Source organism: Formica exsecta, unplaced genomic scaffold, assembly GCF_003651465.1.
Source record: "Formica exsecta isolate Colony F162 unplaced genomic scaffold, ASM365146v1 scaffold122, whole genome shotgun sequence".
Lineage (NCBI taxonomy): Eukaryota > Metazoa > Arthropoda > Insecta > Hymenoptera > Formicidae > Formica > Formica exsecta.
Genome location: NW_021848556.1, coordinates 53,813 through 71,510, shown reverse-complemented (window position 1 = coordinate 71,510; position 17,698 = coordinate 53,813). Strand labels below are relative to the sequence as shown.

At 38.2% G+C, this 17,698-nt stretch overlaps 1 protein-coding gene across 1 annotated transcript in view; it reads left to right on the top strand.

Annotated features, from left to right (window-relative positions):
* Nucleotides 1-2,401: 2,401 nt before the first annotated feature.
* LOC115244998 (potassium channel subfamily K member 15) overlaps nucleotides 2,402-17,698 on the top strand; it is an 18,176-nt gene continuing 2,879 nt past the window's right edge. Inside the window, exons 1-3 of the mRNA XM_029823049.1 lie at nucleotides 2,402-2,707; nucleotides 3,494-3,659; nucleotides 17,627-17,678. Of these exons, the coding sequence (XP_029678909.1) occupies nucleotides 2,402-2,707; nucleotides 3,494-3,659; nucleotides 17,627-17,678 (524 nt within the window). The remainder of the gene's footprint in view (nucleotides 2,708-3,493; nucleotides 3,660-17,626; nucleotides 17,679-17,698) is intronic.

The following is a 17,698-nucleotide window of genomic DNA, read 5'->3' as shown; positions in this document are numbered from 1 at the left end:
ACACATACACACACCCACATACACACCTATACATTCTCGCCGCTTCGCAGTCGCGTTTCGTCGTTTAAATCGCGAGGACGTTAATCGTCTCGACGGCGGCAACGGCGGTGGGCTTCAACGACTCGATAATCGCGCGATAAAGCCCACTCGAAGGAGAAATAATAGTCGCTAAGAACTTCCGCTCGCGCACATTACGAACCAACCGTCCCGGCGCGCGTGAGTAATCTGCATTTCATAAATTTTAACACGTCGCTCGATTTGACTCTCTCTCTCTTTCGGCGACGTCGAAAATTATTCTCTCCGCGGGAAGTTAAATATTTTTGCGCAGAATATATAAGTCAGACACCGATGAAAAAATAATCGGTTTTATAGCAATTCTCTTTTCGCTTATCTCTTGGATATCGGTTTTTATTCAAATCGTTTTATCAAAAAAAAATATCGAGAATAGAAAAGAAAGTTAGTCTTAAGTTTGTTAGAATCGCCTTTTATAATTTCGAATTTTAATATCGCGATTTTTTCCGAACGGAGAATCGACTGCGGCGAGTTCGTCTATCGGGTGTCCGAATTGAATCGAAGATTCGACCAAGCGACTTGAACCCGGTTATTTTCGGCGATGCGTTATTTTAAGACGGTGCGCGTCGTGACTATGCGGGGTGTCACGGAATCAGTTTACGGGGGAGCCTCGTCGAGACGAGTCGTTTTCCGCACGCTTGGCGGTCAGGCCCGGAATCCAAAACCGAGTCTCATCCCGGATCTTTTTGCGGAAATTTATTCGGGAACTTTAATCACGACGCGTATGTGTAATGATGTAATGGGATCGTTGCCCAGAAACGATCAACGAGGTCATCGCATGCAAAGAAGCAAAAGAGGAGATCCTCGAGAATTTCGTAATCGCGGTGGAGTATACGATCGACGGGTGGATGCTTCCGGGAAAATGATCTACAAGAGAAGAAACGAACGGTGTTTTAAACTTATAGCGGTTCCTCAACACGTGGCGGTAGGTCTCTCGTAATCGGTCTGTCTGGTGCACCCCAGCCGCGTAAATGTATACCTATCTAAGTATAGCTTGCGTGAAACGCGAGCATAAACGTAGAAATCCCGAGTGTCAATGAAAATTTCGATGATTACGGTGCGCGAAGCGAACAGCGCCGATTCATCATCTATGTCGATAATCTTCATCGACTCCGCTCGATACCTCGATTTTTCTAATTTTTATCGTGGCTCTCCACTGAAGATACTTATGGATGACTTTCGTTCAGCAATCGGGATAACGGTAAAACCCTTGGAGAGATGGACCTTCATATTAATTTTGATAAACGAACCGGCGTCGAGCGTTTCGTTATTAACATCAATATCGATTATGCGATTTGGACGTATAAAAGATTTTAATCCGTCCTAAGTTTATCGTTCAAGTCGCAAAGAGATCGATACCTCGCGTTTATTATTAATTTATAAGAGACACGCTCGAATGAATCTTGCTTTTGTATCCCGGTGTGCGAGAAGAGTTTGGGAAAAAAAGCGTGGGGAATTTAATTAAAAAGATTCGCGTCCCCAACGGTTTCAGGGAGATCGTTGATCATTTTTCGTGGGATCGTAAACAGTTTCACAATAAAATTTGTTAAACGGCCAAGTGGCTCGTCGTCGTCGTGTTTTCGATTCCCCACGGACGAAATCGATACCAGATATTCCTGGGAAGAGACAACCACCGCGGAGGAGACCCCCGAAGGAAATGTGACGTTTTCCATTAAATTCACCCGGCGTAATTCTCCATTAGACCAGGTCGGTGCAGTAAGAACTCGCGATCTTCTTATACGAAAGATCCGTTATATATGAGCTGCCCGTTGGCTCGGTAATAACGCCATCGGTTAATCGATCGTTGCGAGCAAAGTGTGTCTTTTTTCCTAGGCTATCGACTTGAAAAATATGATTTAAACAAAGTCGATCGTCGCGTATATATCGTATTCTTATTCATTAAGCGTTTTTTTTGCGAGAAATCTGTGTAACTCGCGATAGATAATTTAATAAGATATTTTAAAGTCGAGGAGACAAGTGTCAGTTTTATAAAAAACAATTATTTCGCGAATTATAATCCAATTTTTATGCCAACCGATTATCCCGAAGGATATTTACGACTTATTCAAGCTGTGGATTAGTGAGCGGACTAATTCTGTAAAATAAAGCTCCTAAGCTGCGGTTTTCAAGCGACAATGCGGTTTCCTGAGAGACTTTGCGAGAGGCATTCCGCGATTGTCGATAAATCGTTAGGAGGCAAGGATCAAAGTCCCTAAGCTTCCTTTCGCGAAAGGATCCTCGCGAAGCGATACGACGGGCGAGGGCTCGGCGAACCGGAAGCGCGATGCCCGCAAATCGGTGATCCGGTCAAGGTGACGTCGTCGCCTGGATGGAGACGGACAAACCGTCCCGCTCGTCGGGCAGCAATCGGAGTTGGCAGCGCGCAAGTTATCGCGGTCGCAGACGACGGAAACGCAGGCGGAAGCCATGGGGTGAGCGGATCGCCGACTGGACCAGGGCGCTGATAGCCTTTCTCTTCAGCAACGTCGGTATCGTCTGCCTAGTGGTGGGCTACACCATTGCGGGCGCCTTCTTGTTTGGCCACATCGAGGGTAAGGCCAACCCGGACATTGCCGACGAATTTATCAGATGTAGGAACCTGACGGCCGCCACTCTCTGGGAGTTAACTTCCAAGGTGAATGATTTATCCGCATTGTACTTTCTCTCCTCTCTTTGACAGCCCACAGTAGTAGAATCGTGAATACTCGAAGTATCTCCGAGGAGAACGATGTTCCGCTTAGATAATCGCGAAATTATTCAGTTAAAGATAAGATAAAATATATATAAGTGTGTCTGAGATCGGATGAAGATTGTCCTGTTTTAAATTCATCTATGTAAAAAAAAATGCGATTATAAATTTTCATTTAGATAACTTTAAGAAAATAATATTTTTAAGACGAACACATTCAGAATATAAAAATAATACTCATACTTTTTTTTTTATAAATCTTTACTTTTTAAAAATAAGAATTTTTGACGGAAAAGAACTTTTATAAGAGGATTACGTATATTTTAATAATCTATAAAGATAAGATGATGCGATTATTTTATTTAGATGATTACATCATGATTATTCAGAAATTTTTATTCAGATAATGGAAAATAGACTGTTCCGTGTATATATCTGGACCGCGCTCTTTTTACGACCACCCGGGTTTCTTTCGTACGAATTTTCACACGTCTTTGTTTGGTTGAAACGTCAGTTAAAGTTACGAGCGTCAGTTCCGGACTCGACGTATACAATAACAGAAACGATAATCTACGTTGAAATATTAGATTCGAAATATTAGATTCCGAGATATGAAGTTTGAGATTATTATAGGTTTCCCATCTGTGTGTGTGTGTGTGTGTGTTTATTAATATCGCCGATGGCAATTTCTCTCCTTCATTAATATTCTGACATCGCTGATATTGTATATAGGAAAATGTGTTCTCGGAGAAGCTATGGAAAGCAAAGGTGAGGGACATTCTCGAGAATTATCAGAAGAAAGTGGTGTTGGCCATAAAAAATGGATACGACGGTGTGGAGGATAAGTGGAGTTTCGCTGGCGCCTTTCTGTATTCCCTCACTGTGATAACGACCATCGGTGAGTGTTCTCTTATCTCTCTAATTGTCAGTATATATACTTTTCAAATCTCAAATTTATCATTAAATAATTTATTCGGTAAAAAAATTAGCAATATATTCGAATATTTTAACTTTTTTTTTATCCAGCAAAACTGAACGAATTACATAGCCTCGCGGATACATTCGCTTTCGTCTATGATAATAAAACGCGAACGCGTTAGAGCGAGGAAGCTCTTGAAAAATGTAGACAATTTACTCGCTCCCGGATACTTGGTCGTACTAAACAGAGCGCGCTTATTTGCGCTCTTAATGCCCCGACTAATGCCCACTTTTCTCGTCGCGACTGATAAATCTCCTTAAGTTAAGATAAAGGCTCCTATGCCGGCTAGGAAGGAAGAAACGTTAGGAGGTATAAATAGGAAGCGTTTCAGATTTTTAATTCAACAATATAAAGTGTTGACAGGCGACTCTTTTAATACTTTTAATTAGCCGTGATTAAATCATTTAGACGATTTATTTGCGAATAAATTAAAATTGTCTGAAAATATGTGTGCATAATACATGTAGCATAAATTTAATAATTTTCTTTGTTATTGAACGGAGGAAAAATATTTTGTAATTTTGTCGCAAGATGAATAATTTTGCGAATGTATACAGGTATATATCCAGGGTATGTAAATGAACATTCGTACCACAATGTGGTAAGAAAAATTCGGCTGGAATCTCGAGCGAGCAATACGCGTCCCCAAATAAGCAGCCGTGCCCGAAAATACAGAGAGCGAATTTAAATTGTAAAAAAAGGCACGGGGGTCCAGAGAGCTGAAAAATATATATAATACATAAATCTTGCACTGTTCAAAAAATATTAGTTGAGAAAAAGAATTGATAAAACCAAGAAGAAAAAAGAGAGAAAACAACGATAGACACATTTCCCCACAAATCCCTATTTGACAATCATTTATATTTGTTTATTAATCCTTTTTCCTATTTCAAACATTTGATATCTAAAAAAAGTTTAAAACAAAAAAAAAGTTTAAAACAAAATTCTTTTTAAATATACAAAATATTAACAATTGTCCCGTTGTGATAAGATTTAAAATCTTTTAAGACACAATTATATATAAAGCTCTTTCAGTAAGTAGATTATTGACGAGAAGGAAAGCGCAGATCTGTTCCGCGGTTTTCCAATCGATTGCACAAAATAAACTGATCGATTTATTGCCAGTGGCATGGGGTTAATATATTTTTTCCATCAAATTTTATCAAATTAATAAGAATCTAACCGCACATCTTTTATTTTTATTAACAACGAATGCGTTGACTTTACTGTTTTTTATATGGCCAAATATTACTAGAATGATTCTCTGGCGTTTTCGGAATTTGTGAGCAAAAAGTCTTGACAGAAAAAATTCGAAAAATTTTCGGAATTCAAAAATATTGAAAAATACACACACATTTCCACGCGTTTCCCTTGTTCGGGGAATTCAATATAAGCGCAGATCAATTTCCACAATGTGCGAAAGTGACTCGCTAAAGTTCCACCGATCTTAATCTCCCGCAGAAAGCGCTATATTTCTCGTGAATCGATGAAGACAATTAAGATTTAACCGCCGGTCAAAACGAGCCAACTAAAAACGGAAGCTCCGTCGCCGACTATCGATTTTTATAAGCACATTTCGCCCCGTTCTTTCTTTCGTTTTCCCTCGAGATGCGCCGAAAAAGATCGAATTACCGGGCGGAAGAATCGACGTGAAACGTCGAGTTATCCAGGCCACGAATGGTATCCTGAGACTCGAGCGGGATTTATCATATTCCGGAGCTACGCGCGCGCGACTATGAAAGGGTAAAGTGATATTAATGACTTTAACGTGATGGCGGCTTTGTTTTCGGTGTTCCGCGTGTGCTGGGGTGAGTGTGCGCAAAGAGTATAAATCATGATTATCGTGGCAAAATTACGCGAAAGGAATTGCATAATTTGTATGAAACGTATCGTATAAATTTGTAAAAGTATTCGCGCGAAATATATATTTCAATATATATTGAATATATGTATTTGATCTGGATCTCCAGATTTTGATCTTTTTTTTTCCCACGTAGATTCATTGATCAGCATTTTCTTGCAATGATGTTGATCAATGTAATGATAATGATATCATTATTTAATATATAGGATGAATCAAAACTATCAAATGTCTTTTTAATAATAGATTAATAACAGAATTTTATTTCGAGACTTAGTTACAAAGATATATGATGGAAAAATTAAAAACTTATAAAAAATGATGACATCCTTCGATATTTTTGTTAAGAAAAAAATCCAAGTTGGCCAGAAAGAACATGCTATAAAAAGAATATTCATAAGTTTTGAAACACCCTATAGAAGTACCACAATCCAAATGTCATTCTGATTAAATAAAATTAATTCGAATACTTTGTTGTTAAAACATAATTTAATAAGTAGAATAATAAATAATTATAATACTATCGAATATATAATTAAACCACGGATAATTTATGTAATTTTAATGGGATTCGCCACACAATGATAATATTGTTCGAGAATTTATTGCATTCTGATAATTATTGTACCAGCAATTAGTATATTGATGATAGTTTCGTATTATTTTAGGGAAACTGCGCGATCGAACGCTGGAATCGATAATTTTATATTTTCGTTCGTGAGAATTATTTTCAATCTCCGACATTATCCGTGTTGTGTTCTCGATAGTCGGCACAGCGCAAAGTCGGTCATTTTGGATTAACATAGAATTAATTAACGATACGGAATATTTGATACCCCGACGAGGCGCATTCTCCGCGAAATTGCAAGCATAAATCGATGAACTGCGCGTTAGTCAATTAATATTAAAACTGTCGCGCAATTCAATTGACGACACTGCAGTATTTAATAAATAAATTAATTAGTTGCTCCCTTTTTGCGCATGTGTATGTGTGTGTGTGAGAGAGAGAGAAAGGGAAAGAGAAGGAGCGAACGGGATAGATAGAGGAGTGGCTGGGAGGGGAACGTACGACAGAGAAGATAGCGATGCTCGAACGTGATGCTATGCAACAACCGCGAGGGTTGTTTCGAACGACGACGGTAAATCGAATGATCATTTGATTCCTTTTGGATTGCGTGATAACGTATAACGCGCAGAGTCACGTACTGCGTGTCGCTGCGAGCGCGCCAAGAGATAATAAACGCGAGAGTGTTACTATTTAAAAAAAAACTATTTTTTAACGAAAAAATATTATTTATCTATTTGTTGAGATAAAAATTATACTCAATATTAAGAAGTATCCTATTTTTCGATTCGCTAGATACCTTTAATCCTTTAAGATATCCAAATTGCTACACAAATCATGATTTTCCATTATCAGTCATCTCACATGACGTTTCGCTATTCTGTGGCATCCTGTGGCATCCTGTGGCACAGATAACCGGCATTGATAAGCGACGGGGACGTCGCGTTTCTGATGAAAATCACGAAATTGAATCGTATCGCGCTCGGTCTCGTATTATTTTCCTCTCGTATCCGATATCCTTCATGGAATCGCATATTGCTGCCGAAAATTGCGCGTCTGCGACGAATCTGCGCGGCTGGCTGTCGAGGACTTTATTAGGCCGGAAATTAATTAACGCGCGCGTCACGCGCGCCCTGATCACTCGATCTCTCGGGATCGAGAAAGCTCGTTCGTTCGTTCGTCGCGAGAGCGTCCGATGTTGGTCACCATCAAGATCGACATCCCGCCGGCAATTAATTTCTTCAGCGCCGTCCTGCAGATTGAGTTAGCAGTTAATCTTTCGGACGTGCTAATGGCTAAAATATTCGATGATGACGAATATTTGCCGGTGCATCTTATATCATATCATACAATATCTTTTCGACGGGATATATACGCACAATTAATAATTATTATTATAAATTATATGATAAATTAATATATATATATTATATAATACATTAATTTATTATATTATATATATATATAATTACATTAAATCGTATTCTTTCGACATTTTAATATTAAATCGAAGTCGATCGACACTTTTACCGCGAAAACCACTCGATTTCGGGTGGTGAATTATATGACACGACGTGTGAAATTATATTGGCGAGGGTTTAAATGCGATCGCGGCCGCGATGTCGCGCCTTTCAACCAAAATGGATAAGAAATTTCCCCGTCGAGGAAAATACGGCACCAAACCCATACTCTCTTTTTCTCATAATGGGATGCCGGCGTCCTGCGCGATGTCGTCGACACCGAAAATCCTTTCTTATCGCGTTGTAGCGGAATGCAAATCAAGAGAACGCATTACGTACGTCTGTCCAAAAGGATAGAGTGAAATTCAATTAAGAATAATATAATGTGGAATTATATATATATATATATATAAGCGGAAAATTAAATACACAATTTCTGAAAAATTAATCTAACGTCAAAAGATGAAGAGATTATCCGAAAAATTATCGGAGATATTTCTTTTTTTTAACTAGAAAAAACAATCTTTATTAAATAAATAGTATATATATAAGTCATTGCAATGATAGCCTTCTCTTATCGCGCGTTGAAAATTGTACGACTTTGTAGGTAATTCCTTTTCATCTCTTTGAGAGTTTCCCCGACGTAGGGATTGAGCACAAAAGCGCACATTTTTCTCCGCAAAGGATTTTAGAAGTCTACTTCTCACTTTTTAACGTAGAGACGCTTACTTCCCTTTACGCGGACGCTCCTCTTTTCTTCTCGGCCAAAACCCGAGAGAAAGAGAGAAAGAGAGAACGGAACAAGGATTAACGAGTGTGCGAACTTTTCGGCAGGAGACGAGAAAAGGGGGAGAAGGGGACGGAGAGATCTTTTAATTAATTCCGGAAGCTCCTCGACCGGGGCCTGCTTTATTCCGAGTGCGATTACGGTCCCGGTATCAACCCCAAAAGGGTCGGCATCCTAAAGCGGGCGACCCCCAGGATCGATTCGACGAGCTGAGCTCGAACAACCAAAGTCGGCTGATGACGGTGCGCGAAATTTCGGCCGACGATCGCTGGGAGTTAGCCACCGCAAGGGGTTACACACATACAGAATTAGTTCATTTCCGATTTTCTGACTCTTTTGAAATATTCGAATAATACTTATTTATCTAGAAATTATTCAACGTTTGTATTTTTATTCGTTTCAATCAAGTATACAACATAGCTAGATAATCTTTCTCCCTTTCTCTTTCAAGTTTCAGACTGATTATTTTCGTAGTTTTGACTCGCCATTAATCGCCAGAAATTGTAAAAATAATATTTTGTGTCGCTCAAAAGATTTAGTCTATATACGCAAAAGGCAACTGTGCAACTGCTGTTTCAAGGAAAGATGCCCACAAGCGTAAATGTATTAAAATTTCGCGAATAAGTTGAAATTCTTTCAAATTCCAGCAATTCAGGAAAGATATTTAAATATTAAAGGAAATTTTAATATTTAAAAGCTTGAAAATGTTAAAAATATTACGAGATCGTAGCCGCGCGCCTTTTATGGCAATCATTTTTTTATCTACTCGGTTTTTACATTTACCCCTTTTAATCTTAATACTATCAAGGCTCGAAAGCAGCTAATTAAAATAAGCCGTCAGCTAATTTGTTTAAAGGGTGTTGGGAAAATTCTTGGAAACCGGGCGTAACTTACGAGGAGCAATGGTGTAATTAGTCTAGTTAAAAAGAAGAGAAGTATCGAACCTTTTATTCTTAATTTACTACCAATTCCTCCTGTAATATATTTCATCCGACAAGCATACACACACACGCATACACATTCAATAAAATTGGAAATAAAATTCCGAATAAAAGTATCGAGACTAGAGTTTTTTCTGGCTCGTTGATTTAATTTGTCGCATTAAAAGCTATAACTGAATCTAAATTAAGAGATTCTGTGTCTCTCAATCATCTTCTTCGTACTTCGAGAAAAAAAAAATTAAATAATCTGCCATAAAGAAATAATCTGCTTGAATACATCGATTAACACTTTTATCCGCGGATTATCGAGAATTTCAATTGTAGTATAAAGTAACTGCGATATCAGAAAAGCGATGAGTTAGCTGGTAACGGAACGCGATATAAATCAAGCGTAATAGCGCGATTGTCACAACAACGGACATAATTAATATTCGGGAGGTATCATTTCACTGTTAAACTTCTCGACAAGTCCGATAAATTGGCGCCGCGACGAATTCACCCGCGATTAATCCTCGTAATAATTGATCGTGACGACGACGAGGGGTACGTCATCATCGTCATCGTCGTCGTCGTCCTCGTCGTATCGTCCGAGACGAAGAAATAAACGCGCGCGTACGTACGGGAGGATATCGGTTTCCGTATTTTTGGTTAATCGCCAATAATTCCCTGGCCTGAAGCCCGACACGACCGGACTAATGTCCCTGATACGTCGCACACGTGATACCTGTTACGTATGCGGCAAGACAAGCGTGTCGTTATATGCCGATAATGCTATCCGCGCCGATATCAACGAAACGCTTTGACATTCCAGTCTACCAATTAATCATCCTCCCAATCGATCATCCGCGTCCCCCGGAATCGTAAAACTAATCTTGGGATAAAACGCGAAATTTGAAGCGCTTTCCGAGTCTCTTCTCCATTCCTAATTCTGAATTTTGCTTCACTTTTTCGCAAACAATTAATTTTCAATTAAATTATTATCGATTAAATTATTATTATTATTAGTGGTTATTAATATTACGTTTAATAATAATTAATGATTATTTTAAGTGTTTTGAATTTTCTTTTATTCCAAATCTTATTTTAAATTATATATTTTGCTTTTGATATTATTATTAAAAATTTATTTTAAATATTAAATTAAATTATCGTTAAATTGTCAAATTAAATTAAATTTTTAAAGCTTTATGCCCGATTTAAATTCTAGATCTTTTGAAATTGTTCGTGAATGTGTGTGAATACGCGTGTCGTCGACATATATTGTCAAGTAATTCAATTTTTTTAAAATATTGATATTATTTTTTAAAAACTTTAATTAAATTAGGTACGCATGTCAAAATTAATTTTAAATTAAATTGTAAGCTTTATTTCCGATTTAAATTTTAAATCTTTTGAAATTGTCTATAAATGAATCAGCGCGTCGACATATACTATCAAGTAATCCAATATTTCTTTTTAAATACTGATACCATTAAAAAAAAAAGTGAATTAAACACATACATATACAAATAAAAATAGAAGTAAATTTGCAGCAAAAATAGTTGAGACTGTGAAAAAGAGAACGTTACGAATGCTTATATATTCCACGGCTAGTTTCTACATTAATTTATTTACATCAATTAACGATGTCTCGGCAGTATTAGCTCGACTTGAAATTAAACGAGACACCATGATTCGGCGTGTTTTGCGTGCCGTTTAAACACACTTTGAATTTCATCGCAAATGGAAATGAAACGAGATGACGAGTGCATGTATCATGTTAATTTATGTCGTGTGGCGCGTTGCAGTAAATCAACATGGAAGCGAAAGAGGATAAAATCGGGCGATCCCGGCTGCCAAAATTGTCAGTTAACGAAAATGATAAACATCGCTGGCGGCGCCCATCCCCGCTGTACCTCGCGGCGCGGTTATCGCCGCGCTTCGAGTATTATCATGTGCACCGCTAAAACTAAATACATATCACCGACGTGCATTCAACGCGGAAGCTTTTACGCGCAAATGCGTGAAATGGCTTGAAAATATTATCCCCATTCATCTCTCGTGGTTTTGCATTAAGACTCAATAAAATTCTCGATATTCAAACGACTTCAATATCCTATAATAGCTATCCATTACACTGTAATTTCTGCCGATTTTAATTTTAACGTCGAATCTTTGGTTCTCTATCATAAAAAAAAAATTATTTTTATTTTTATTATTGAGGCTGAAAAAAAAAATTGAAAAAGATTTGATTAAACCGAATTGATTTAATTAAGATTGATATCGAAGTAAAATGCGGAGACTGAAGAGAAGAATATAATTTCGAAAGAGCTACGATTATATATTTGGATCTCGTACAATATAAAATTTTTTTACGCTACCCGCACTAATCTCGTTGAAAAAACCGTTATTTCTCGTTGTTTCGAGATGTTGCATAATCGGCGCGAGGAAATCGATAGCGACGAACAAACGTGGAACGCGATTCTCTCGAACGTAATACATTTGCCGGCGATGGAGAAACTTTGTCGAGGCTGGCGACGTTTCTATATATATATACGATCGTAGTTAATTGAGTCCGCCGACACAGGTATCGTTACTCATTTAGTGATGGATTTAGGTTTGGCAATAATAACCGGACGGCCGCGTCCCGCGGACGGCGGTTTACATAACGCGGACAAGTAAAGTTCCGTTTTATTGCTCGACGAAACGGCTGTAAACTCAGACTCGACGCGTTCGATGCAAACTACGAACAACTGGAATTTTCGGTTTTCGTTCTCTTTTTTTTCCTTTCTTTTTTTTTTTTTTTTTTTTTTGTTCTCGTTTAACGGACACTCGGTCGAAGGAGAACGCACGCGCGCGTGTTTAATGCATATTACGACGGAGGGGAGAAACGTTTTGTACGTGCAAAACGGCCGGCAAGTCAAATGTCAACGGCGACACGTAACGCGGCTCGTCGATAAACTCGTCGGCACTCTTGTTCTATTCGTGCCGTGTCGTTCTGTCGAGAGCTTCCTCTCTCTTTCTCTTGCTGCAGCGTTTCTGATGCGTCAGCCGTTGCACTCGATTACTTTTATATACGTGTCGCGAATTTCGGTCATATTTTACACGCGCCGCCGTTTCCCCCATCCCCTCTCCCCTTGCAAAATCTTGGCGGAAATTGATGATGATAGAACATGTTTCTGTGATTCTCTCGCACAATAAAATCTTCGTTAAAACGCCGACTCTCCTAAGCTCATAATACTGTCTGTATACCTCTCGAATTCTGATGAGCGAAAATAATTCGCGAAAACGCTGTCTTTTGAAAATGATAAAAATACAAAGCATATATCTTTTTTTTGTTAATAAAAATATCCATGTTTTTATATTGAAGACATTGTTCAATAGATTCCACTAAACATGTGTTAGAGATTCGGTGAGCTTCGATTCCGCCATAAAATTACAAATGAAGAGCATCGTATTGTTTAAATTATTATTTGTCGAACAATTTGCGAGAGACCTAAATCTTTATGGAAGACACGAATTTAATTTTTGATTATGTCGAAACTACTCGAGAAACCAAGCACTGCAGAAATCGGTGAATACGCCTATATGCAAAAGTGGAAAAAATAGAATTATATTTTAAAGTATTCTACTGTTATTGCGTTATTGTAGGAGATGCGTTATTTATACAATATAATTTTTCGGTTTTAAATTGTTTTATTCTTAAATCTTTAAAATAGATATATTGTTATAGCCTTTCAATGCAAAATATTTTGTGGTATGTTTGCGGATTTAATAGTAATATTCAAAAACGTGCGACTGTAATAAATATTGCATTTTGACAAGTATTGATTATCCAGACTGCTGCTGCTTTTACGAGTAAATATTTTGCGCTTTGAAATCTTCAAATAATGGCGAAAACATTAAATCGATTTAATATTCTTAATATTACTTGATATCATTGCACATAATATTATTACATTGATTGAGACAATTTTAAAAAAATATTTTTTTTCGATTTCTGCTTTCTGTGCACTGACAACAGTCGTATTTATTGCATTCTTATTTTTGAATTGCAGCGAAACCTCTCCTCCGAAATGTACGAATAAAACACGGAGGTTTTCACAGAGGTCGCGTAGATTCCTCATGTTAAGATAGAATTCTATTCTCCTAGATAAAACCTTTTAAGAAAGAAAGATGTCGCGAAAAATTACAATAAAAACCGACACCGGAATTTCTGATTAAAAAATATGCATACTCTTGATTGCCTTTGTAACTTGAGTGACGCGTCGAACAATTGTGTGTATATTTAACTTCAAAGCTTCGTACACCAGCGCGAAATAAAATGGAGTTTGCCCCGCTATAAAAGTAACATCTTCATTTGCGGCCGCTTAAAAGAGAGGCTGTCGGGAATTTAACCTTTCTAATGTTAAAATGGCAGATAATATGAAAATGTTACAATTTGTAAAACATTTTAATAGTGAATGTTTTAATACATTTTAATATTCTTAAAATAGAGCTAACGCGTCTTTCTCTTTCTCTCTCTCTCTCTCTCTCTCTGTCATTAATTACATAATAATATACTGTCGTATTATTTTTTTACATTTTTTAATAAAAATAAAAAATAAGAGTAATAAAACAGAAAAATAATAATTTATTTTTTATGGGATAAGATAAGAAAGTAAACAATTTGATTTTGTTCGAATATCAATCGTTCAACAAGTTGTCAAGTCGATATAAACTGTGTTTGTAGCGTTTATCGTCATACAATGCAATCGCAGATAGTTTGCAATCATAGCATAACATCCGAGCCCGGTGTTGTCGCTTTTTTTCTCGTCAATAGAGTGTCAAAAAAATACGTAAAAAAGAGATCGCACATTGGCTAGCTGCGCGATGTATATACATATATATATCTCGATTAGACTAACAATGTCGTTTTGCTCATTCGTCCATTAGAAGAATGTTGCTGCAAGCGGTTGTTTATTCAACGCGCAAAAAAAATCTTTCTCTCTCTTTCGACACTTTTCGCCGTTTTAGATGGACTGTGTTTCGCGATCATCGATAAAACATTCGCGGAAGAATCTTTTTTTCCTTCGTGCAAACGAGCGCAACCTGTCCCCTGGCGAATTTGATATTTTCGAATAAATTGTTAAGCGACTTCAATTCCGCCCCTTTAATTCCCGCTTGTTATACGTTCCATTTTATACATCTATTTCTCTATTTTATACATGCGAATCGCACACGTTTGACGGACAATCAACGCCGCAATAGCTCGTAAAAACGACAACAAGGATGCTCGCGAGATATCCTAATCTTTTCAGATTTGACGTTTAGAAAAGTTGCCTGAAAAATTAAAATAATATAGCAAACTTCTTTTACTGAAAGGTGTCCGCGATAGAAAGATATGAAAAACAGTAACAGTATATCCACATAAAAATCTTGTTCGATATAATATTACGATCATTTAATTAAACATCCTGTCACAATCAGGCGAACGTTTTATCCATTTTTCCCTTCCCTCCTCTTCTTTTATAAAATTTCCCTCGGGGCGTCAATGTGCTCGTGAGGGAATCCCTCTTAAGATCGCGTCTCGCGTGTCACGTCGCGCGTCATAAGTCAAACTGTCGACGAGCACGATCTCGTCCCGAGGATGCGCCACGAATTTCGCGCTCGCTCCTCGCAAACGTAAATCGCGAACCGCGCGATTTACGGGCTTCTTCATTCTCGGAGCGCGAAAAGCAACGCTCCGAGTAAAGCGCGATATTTACGGAGCCCCGCGTTTAAGCGTCCGTTTAGCGCTTTACCGGCTTTACGGCCGGTTTTATCGCAGACTAAAAGACGTGGGACGCCGGGCCGTCCGCCGTAAATCGGCGTCGGTCGCCGATTCTCCAAAATTAACGAGATCTCGGTCTATATTGTTCGGGACTTGCGTTAGAGACGTGCCAGCATCGTCTCTCAGACTAACAAAATTTCGCACCCTATTCGGGATAATCGTGCGTGCACGTGCGCGCTATTTAAACTTTTAATCAATTTTGAATTCAATTTTACGATGTTGACTGATAGAACGCGAAATTGGTGGTTCAGGAAGTAAGATGTCACAAAAATTTGTAATGCTTTTTTTTTTTTTTTTTTAGAGATACTAACGTTAGAAACGAGAGAAACGTTAGAAAGAGAGAGAAAGAAAGAAAAACTGAAAAATATGACGGGCTTGTAAAATGAAATATGAGCAAATTGCGATTTGATATGAAAATTATGTAATCACGTTGTTCACAATACTAAAATGTAAAATAAATTATGAGCAAATTGTGATTTGAAATGAAAATTATGTAATCACGTGCTTCAACAATGCTAGTAGTAAGAACACATGAATTGCAAAGTCACGTAAATTTATTATGCAGATTACTTTCTCGCGAGAAGTCGCCTCTTTTTATCGCGGTCAGAGTCCCGGTGCGTGTTTTCTCTCGGAACTTTTAATTTTTATCAAAATGTAAATTGTACAATGTCACGGTGCGACGACTGCTTGTTTGGCCCGAGATCCGTAAGAATTGCACTCGACCGGACGATGCTGTTGTAATTTTCGAGAGACCATCAGAGATAGAAAGAGAAAGAGAGGTCTCGAAAATGAAGTCCGCGTCCCATATATTCCGCATTCGAAGCGGAAGTTCGACATGCGGTTTTCCTGAAAAATCACGCTGAATGCATACCCTTGTCACGTTCCCCTTTTGTACTCTATCTCTCTATCTTCTGTATATTTGTTCGCGTGTGTATGAAAAAAAAGACGACAACTTTTTTTTTGCTACGACTTTCGCTTGATTACAAGACACGCTCCGATTCGCCCTCGATATCGCGCATCGGTTTTCTGGCAGTGGACTACAGCTTGTTGCTACTTCTTTTTTTTTGTATGATGATGGCTAAAACTCTCCCGAAAAAGCAGAAATGTGAACAACCGTTGTCACTCGATAAATGAATTGAGATAACAATATCGGCAGAATCTGATATTGATAGCGTCTCTCTTTCCGCGGAAAGATTAATGTTATCCCGATATATTTAATATGTGGCAATGTTAATTTAATATCGGTAATGAGATATACCAGTTTTTAGTTTAAAATCTGGCTTGCAGAAGCTTCCGCAAAACGCCAACGCGACAAATTAGATATTAATACGACTTTTTTTTTTATCAAGTCCAAGTTTAGCCAACATTTATCAGCTATGTAGGTTAAACTCGTTTCAACGGCGAGGTGCCGTAACCGCGCCGGAATTTATTATCGCCGCGAGAAGCAATCGGTTACTAGTCATAGTGTTACAATGTACAATCATTTGATATTTTTAACTAAGAAATATTAATCGACTCTGCGCGAGCAAAATACTCCCGTAGATCAGAGATCGTTCGCGATCAGAGTCCGTGTTTATTTTCTTTCGCGTTAACGAGCGAATCGAAAAATCAAAAAAAAAAAGAAAACACAGGGTGCACAGATCGTTATGAAGGAAAACTGTCACACACATTTTCCCTCCGTAAAAATCATTTTTGCGCGGGAAACGGCGCGTACTTTTTTTTCAACCTCCAACGAATCGCGAACTTATGAGCGAAATTTTCCTCGGCGCTTTCTTCCTCTCTTTTTTAAAGACCCAGCATCTGCTCGGTTTTATGGAGCACGTTTCGCCACGTTATTAAACATGAATATCCGAGCGGGCTCGTCCGTCGGGGGATTGTTTACGTCTCCCATGGGGTGAGCACGAAACTTTCGGGATTCCGTCCAACTCTCGTGGGCGCATCTGTTGAAACAACGTCCGGTTGAATTGCCAAGAAGATAATTGATGCGGATATCGCTATCTACGCGATAATGGAGAGTCGGTTATACACGAGGACTCGATACCGAGAATGTCGCATTACAAAGCAATATTTCCAGAGGAAATATCGAGAGATGTATAGTCAGTTATCGTTTGGACACGCATATAAATCACTTGTAAGACGAGATAAGGATATTCACGATGGACAAATAGACAGAAAGAATATCTTGAGAGATTTTTATCTTGATCATTAGGAAAGCCTATCCCTTTTATGCTTCTTTATCGCGATCACATGATATTCTCTCGGGATAAAAATTTCAATCGCACGTTCTCGATTAATAATCCACACGCGGCGCGATACTACCACCAGGTTTTACTTTACCGAAATTTTACTCTACGATAAATTAATCAAAAATAAATCAGCCCACGTATATACGGACGCGGCAAGAAGCAAGAAACACGGGACGGAAGCGGACGCGTAGCTCGTCGATAAACTCACTTGGCTATGTTCTCGTTTACTGCGCAGGTTACGGCAACATTTATCCCAAGACGAAATGGGGCAAAGTCGTGACTATAGTGTACGCGATAATAGGAATGC